This window comes from Dipteris shenzhenensis, chromosome 23 (assembly GCF_047967505.1).
Source record: "Dipteris shenzhenensis isolate YYH24624 ecotype China chromosome 23, Dip_SZ_1.0, whole genome shotgun sequence".
Classification (NCBI taxonomy): Eukaryota; Viridiplantae; Streptophyta; class Polypodiopsida; order Gleicheniales; family Dipteridaceae; genus Dipteris; species Dipteris shenzhenensis.
Window position 1 is genome coordinate 14,282,868 of NC_141618.1, and position 7,665 is coordinate 14,290,532.

At 37.9% G+C, this 7,665-nt stretch overlaps 1 protein-coding gene across 1 annotated transcript; it reads right to left on the reverse strand.

The window, feature by feature from the left end:
- Positions 1-3,383: 3,383 nt before the first annotated feature.
- LOC147887031 (beta-hexosaminidase 3-like) lies at positions 3,384-6,211 on the reverse strand. Its single transcript, XM_087394550.1, is given in 10 exon segments — positions 3,384-3,770; positions 4,005-4,047; positions 4,050-4,257; positions 4,389-4,448; positions 4,543-4,641; positions 4,818-4,851; positions 4,973-5,032; positions 5,444-5,544; positions 5,988-6,053; positions 6,147-6,211. Coding segments are annotated over 10 exon segments (879 nt in total). The 5' UTR covers positions 6,188-6,211; the 3' UTR covers positions 3,384-3,603.
- Positions 6,212-7,665: the final 1,454 nt, after the last annotated feature.

Below are 7,665 nucleotides of genomic sequence, written 5' to 3' on the forward strand. Positions count from 1 at the left end.
TGCCAACTCTTTCCTCGACCCGCACTCTGTTCCTTGTGCCTTGACTTGGCTTTTTAGCTTTGATCTCTTGCAACCTCTGTCTGCTTCTCTTGTAAGCCATGGTGACACCATGGCCACAATTAGCCCAGAATAGACCCAGAGAACCTAGCTAGTGAGGCAAGCAAATAATAGAAGACAACTTACTCGAAAGAAGACAATGGCAAACCAAAGTCTGAAGGTCACATCCAGGTGCATGTGGGCTATAGGGCATTTACAAGGCAAGACAGGTTGCAATACTTAATCTTCCAAGATTTGATGGGCGAGAGGTGTGAAAATTCAAAATTTGCGGGAGTAGCAAAATTTCAGATGCCATCGGTTTTTCTCCCTCGAACGATACACGTCAGCAGAATTGGATATTCCAAACAAGTGCAATGTGGCCTAAAATGCTTCAAAACACAAATAGGACAAAGGGCACAATATCGAGTTTGAGCAAGTGCCGTGTATCAGGTTTGATGCTGTGTATTATGAAATGCAATGACCTTTGGCATGCTTATGAGGCATATAGCAAGCAAGTGCATGGAAAAAGAAACAATTCAAAATTATAAATATGTTGGATTTATTGAAAGATATTTGCACATGCACAAAGTGCACTTTTTTAACTTCCATTTTAGGGTGAATCTAGATACCAATACCAACAACTATCAATGTTTTAAGACCACCATGCAGTAGTCCCACTAGTTTGAATTCCAAATTTTCAATCTGTTTTGGTTTTTAACAACCAATAAAAAAAAGGTTATGGAGTGTGCCCTCAAATGGGTATGCATCACTTTAGCACAACATTGGAGGCCCATTAAACCACACTTAATGTTCTCATTTAGCTGTCTCCTTGGGTTGAGGAGAATGTCACGTAGTGTACTTTTGAATGATTACTTGGTTGCATGTATGTATAGAACATAATTTTGATGTTTTTGAATAAATTTCTATATTGTATAGTCTTCAGGATGCATGCTTCACATGCAACATAGCACTTGTAATGCTTTAATAGTCTCGTTCCAAATGTTTATTCCATAATTTTTTTCTCTCATGTTCAATTTGGAATGTGTATTACAACTTGAAGACAAAGTTTGCCAAATTCCGTTGAGCAATGCATAAGTTATGGGTCATGCAAGATACCTATATACAAAAAAGTCCCTGAACCTCACAAAAAATGGCTACACCCAAGCAAACAATGACCCTCTTTCAACATCTATTAGTTGGATGTAATGCATAAATGAGGTAGCTGGACCTCTAGAAAAGGGAGGGCAGGCCTTTATCCAAAGTCTACCATAGCACAAATCTCCCAATGATACGACTACTAGTAGTAGCTGACCATGAAAATCCCATACAGATGTGTAGGAAAAGAATGAAGCATTCAAAGGTTATGCCATATAGATAAAAAGAAACTACCAGACCACGATCCTAACTCTCTCCCAATGGGTGAGCAATAGGACTAGTTTGTATGCATCCTCATTTCTGAGGATCAATGCATTCTAATTTGTGGTCTAAGACCAATCGTAATCAATTGTTATATTACAGTGTCCTAGCCGAATATTTACCAGTGCATAAGATGAACTGGCTCACAAAATGGAGTCACCCATAGCAAAGATTTTGCAAATGGTAGTGTCAATAGGGTGTTTATATCACTCTTGCATGTCTGTTCTTCATATCATGTGGCTTGGAAGTGATATTCTAAGCTCGAATCAAAACAAGCTTAGGTCCAAGTGTTTTGAAGATTTGCCCATATCAATTGCTTTGTTTCAAAGCATAAGCCCATACAAAATGCTTAGTTTTGAAGCATAAGCTCTCAAATAAAAGAGTGCTCATGAAATCTTAACTAGACATGTTTAGAAGACGGAATGAGTCATGATGTTGCTAGAGCAAACCGACAGTATGGCATCTGGTACGAGCTCAACACTATCAACAACAACCCATGTAAAGCAGTAGTTCAAACACCTTCCATCGTGAAAGAAAGACTACAATTCAAAAAGAACCTTGATACATCAAGTGAGTGGTAGTAAGCCATTTGGAACCTGAAGCGACATATCTTGGGGGAGAGAGGAGTGGAGCAGTGACCCAACTCACTTCCTTTGAGTCCTTAATAAAAATCCTTAAGGCTCAATTGCGCTGGCCTATGTTGGACAACACTCCATTATCCTAAAACACTATATGACAAATCCTTTTTGACATTTGAGGTCCTTTGCCAATAGAGTAGGGATTGCAAAAAGTTATGCAAAACAACTCTGGGGAACCTTAGAAGATTCTATGAATGCTAAAAATTATACTCAGAAAAACTATTAGGTGTTGAAGAGGAGCCATTGCTCTTCAAAATGATTGGATTTTGAACTATATTTCCAAAGCCATTATAGACAAAGGCCTACTTGTTTTGCATACCTGGATGGGTTCTATCATTCCTCTACTAGTCATCTACATTCTCTGATGAATTCTGAATCATTTTTAAAGACACGCTCAGGCTTCTGGCAAAGTGTTAATGGAATTTGTAGTTCACTAGGAAGTCTTTGAGCTCCTCAGGTTATGTGTCCTCGGGTTCCTCAGGTTCCATGTCCTCGGTCATCGAAGCTCGACAAGAACTGAAAGGTGTACCTCCCCACACCTTTGTCTTTTGGTCAATTCAGATTCATAGTTGGCTGCCACTCTCCATTACTCAAGCATTACCAAGGGAGAGGGTGGTCCAAGATCGCTAGTCCTTATAATAATTAAGTCGCAAAGACATGGTGGTCCAACACCCCCATAGTCAAGGATAAGTAAAGTGGGGTCCTATCTCATTTCTTAGCCCATGGGGAAGAATTAATTATATAGGACAACCTATCTAACTTGTCCATGAGTTAGGGTAATTCAATATACTCTTAGTCCATGAAGTCAAGTAAATTATATCTTTGTTATATAGCTAATCCAATAAGGAGTATAAGTCTAGTGCAATTGCCAATAATATCTTAGGATGTATCAAATTATCAACACATGCAAGTTTCATTATATACTCTTCTAAGTAAGCTATTTTTCAGTGCCTTGGGTCAAGCTTAAGTGGATCTATTAATTTAGTGAAAGGGAGAAAAATAAGGAACAAATCAAATTATCAATACATGCAAGTTTCATTATATACTCTTCTTAGTAAGCTCTTTTCAATGCCCCGAGTCACCCATAAGTGGATCTATTAATTTAGTTAAAGAGAAAAAAATAAGGAACAAATCAATTATATCATTGTGTAAAAACTACACATAATAAGTTAAGATCAAGGTAAGAATAGCTCTTATTGTTCCATATCAAATAAGGTATACTTAAAAAGTAACTAGTTCCTTGTTTTAATAATTCCATATGCACACCTTATTTCATTGTGTGTGTGCACATGCACACGTGCTCACCTATGTCTGTGTCTACATTAGTGTCTACTCATGCACGTCTGCAAGCATCCATCCATGCATGCATGTGCACATGCACGTGGGTGAGCGTGTGTGTGTGTCTGTGTGCGCATGTTTGTGTATGTGTGTGTGTGTGTGTGTGTGAGAGAGAGAGAGAGAGAGAGAGAGTGAGAGAGAGAGAGAGAAGATGTTAATAATAAAGATTATAAGTTCATTGCAAGTAGCAAGAAGCAGGTCCAATGGGTGCTTCACGTCCAGTGCCATTAACAGGAGCTGCTGCAATGCCACGCTGGTTCAATAGGCATCGAAAGTACTGTAATCTTGGCAACGCCTCCATTGGGTCCTTTGCAATTCTTTGCACATTGGTCCATAGCTGCTCTTCCACATATTAACAAATGTTTAAACCAATAAGCAACTGTAAATAAGAATTACTACCCACTATGTGTTGCACTTGCATACATCTATGTAGGAGCACTACTGCAAAAGTAGACAACTTGCCTATCATAATAGAATGGTGACTTGGATGATACAAGCATGCCCTTGTTAACATCAAAACAATAGTAAGACATATCCATAAGACTTTGACCATGCTAAGTGTGATTACAGGGCTACCTGCAGTAGCAGCCGCTCGGGGCCAAATCGTTTGTTCAATGTCGGGGATGGATCGACTGTCTCACCCCACATGCACACCTCTCCTCCTATAACTAGCTTTTGCTCATTTGGGTTTGTTATGTTTGTCAAAGGCTCATTCATATAAAATTTGTCCCATGTAACATCCAAATAGTCTAAGTACCATACGTCTTGATCGCTCACGATACACCTAAACCCTGCCTTCACCACTTTTGGTGCAATGCCAGCTTGAAGCCTGCCATTGTGATACAAAGCATATTGATGATCAGAAAGCATGATGGGAGAAAAAATAGTAACTAGTGTATGCAACAATAATGTTGATAAAATGAGTGCATAAAAAGAAGAGAGAGAGAGAGAGAGAGAGACCAATTGTGAATGATTGTTTTTTTGTTGAGTTGTGAGCCGAAGTTGTCAAAGGGCTCTTCCCTAATCAAGAAAGCCTCACCTTAGAGAATTTATAACTAACATGTTAAAGGGAAGCATATCATACCACAACATGTCAATTTTCAAATCGATTTACCAGTTCACAGGTGTATATCCATGGGATATGCTTATTGATTCTCCTTGCAAAACAAAATTTCGATATGCATCAAAGCCAGTGAAATTATGCTTTTGCAACCTGCACTATGCAATATTACAAAAATGATTAGAATGTGGATGTTGTATGAAGGGGGGAGGAGCTGATTTAGAAAGGAGCAAGTCCAAACATCGAAGTTTACACATCATTGGAGCTAAGCTCTACTTATGTTTATTGAAATGCTGAAATTATCTTAGCCAAGGAAGAAGATCTATTACCAACTGTTGATATGGGATGTTTGACTCCAACAAGCTACACACAGATGGGAGAAAAAGCTTGGTTTTCATGAGTATACTCTATAGTTTTGTAATACGGACACATCAATTTGTGCAATTCAAGAGAAAAAGGTGTGAAGAGATGAAGAGAATCTTACAGGTGTTAACTTCATCTCCGCCCATGTGGACAAAGTCAAATGAAAAGGTTTTGGAGAAATCTGCAAGACCTAGGGGCAACATCACACAAGTGGTGCCACATTTGGTTTTTAAAAAGGACTCCCTTTATTGTTACTAGTGTGTTTCCCCATGGTAAAGCCATGGCGTGGGAGTGAGTAGGCATATTCATTATGCATGCATCCCCATCTCTAGCACCCTTCCCATGTGTTGGATGTGGTGTGTAGCTATGCAAAATGCATCTCTTTCATATAGACTAAATTATTGGAGTTGGATATGTGAAAACTTGGGCACGTGACTAATGAGTAGACTATTTAAAGGGGAGTTGAAAAGAAACCTTTCCATGCAATGCTACCAAAAATTCAAACAATACTGAGAGACTAATCAAATGCTAAAAAATCACCACATTTGATCAAGAAAGGGGGCAATTAATTCTTTTTTGAGATCAGACTCACCAGATATGATGCCATTAATAACTTGGAAGGTGAAATTCCTAGACACATCGAGTGGCTGTGTGCAATTGGGGGAGGGCCACAGCTTTGGATAACCAACACCCCTACACGAATAAAAAACAAAGTTAAAAAGAAAGTGGGAGAAGGTGAGAGCTTTGGTTGGATAACCAATACCGTTACAACATTTAAAAAAAAAACAAAGTTATAAAAAAAAAGTGGGAGAAGACCTAGGAGATTCCCTCAAACAATTTGTATGCCAATACTCGTATGAAAACAAATTCAGCCATTGAGTATATGAGGTCTTATAAACAATGCTAGTGCTTGTTAACTCTAGTGATAGTGAGGACAACGAAAAGGTCGAACAAATTACCATGGATGCAAGGAGATTCGCTCACACAAATTTGGACGCAATAAAGCTGGTGAACGGTGATACTCGCGGCATTGATTGATTATATGAGATCTTCTAAACAATTGTAGGGAGAACGAACAGATGGTCTTGCCAGTGTAGTGATAGGGAGGACAAAGAAAAGGTCTGCAAAGCGATTACCACGATGCTGCGTGGCCTGGAACATCGAGCTCTGGCATCACGTTCACGCCTCTTTTTCGTGCGTATCTGCAATAGCAAATCTCCGCAAAATCACTCGAAGATCGATAGATCCATCATCCAAGTGAAACGAATACCCGGAACGTTATCCTGTATACTCACTCGACGATATCTTTTGCGTCTTCCATAGTGTAGCGCTCCATATCCGAATAGGAGCCCTCCCACAATTTCGGATATGACGGGATCTCCAGTGGGAACGATTGGGTATCCACAATTCTAGGTTCTAGAACATCTTCTTTTGGAACTCAAAAAATTAAAACAGGAAAATTGGGTACAGGAAGTGTGAAATTGAGAAAGCCAGGCCTACAATTTAGTACATGACGTTCATATGATATAACACCTTCTTGATGTGATTGGAAGACAATACTTTGTAAGGTTAAGAGTTTGATGTTCTGTTGGTGAGTGTGTCTTGAAAGGAACTTGAGAAGGTATAATTCTTAGTATATAGTAACTATAAATAGTTTTCTTCTCAAAAAGGCCTTGGCATTTTGCAATATGGTCCTTTAAGTGTATGGCTAGTGGTTAGCTATATATAAACCGTAACCCCAAATAAACCAGACAATGTAATTTAGCTTAACAAGTATTAGAATTTCAAAACTATTATGCAACGCAAGTTACATGTTAGCATTGTCCATAATAAATGCAATCAATTGATGCCATATATATGCACTCTAAAAAGCACACGTCCAAACTATATTAGAATGAGACTTATTAGAATATGAACAAAAATCTTTCTTAAGAGAAAAAAATTAGGAATTATTGCAATTGAAATATGTGATGCCAAGATCACACATGATGTACCCCAAAAACCACATATCCACACTATTTGTAAAGAGACTTTATTACATGAAAAAAATACCTCTTTAAAGAATAAAAAATCTAGGAACTATTGGAGTTAAAAGATGTGACGCCAGTCTCACAAATGTTGTAGCTTTCTTCACCACTCCAATGTTATGCTAAATTTATGCACACCCATTCGAGGGCACACTCCATAACTTTTTCTTGATTTTTTGTAAACTAAATTGGATTGAAAATTTGGAATCCAAACTAGTGGGACTATTGCATGATGGTCTTAAAACATTGATAGTTGGTGATATTGGTATCTAGATTCACCCTAGACAGGAAGAATTCAAAAATGTGAAATTTGTGCATGTGCAAGGATCTTTAATAAATTCAACACTATTTACAATGTTGTATTGGTTCTTTTTCCATACGCTTGCTTGCTATATTGCTCATAAGCATGCTAAAGGTCCTACTTGGGTAAGTCATCTTCTATTTTTGGCTCACCTCATAAGCTAGCTAATCTCTATTTTGGTGGTAGTTCATTGATCATCGGGGTTGAAGAAAAACTCATCTGTCAACTGTAGGATCCTTTATTTTTGTTCTTTTGTTCATGTAATAAGTCTCCTTTCAAAGCTATGCATAAATGTGGTCTCTAGGGTGAAGAAAGCTACAACAATTTGAATAAATAAGTTTAATTATTAAAAAAAATGGAGATAGGGTGTTTTTTTTCTTAAGGAAAAATAAATAAGGAAAATTAGGGAAAACAAAGAGAAGTAGGGAACATACTAAGCAAATATAAAATTAAAGAGAAATTAAGGAATATATAAGAAAACCAGGA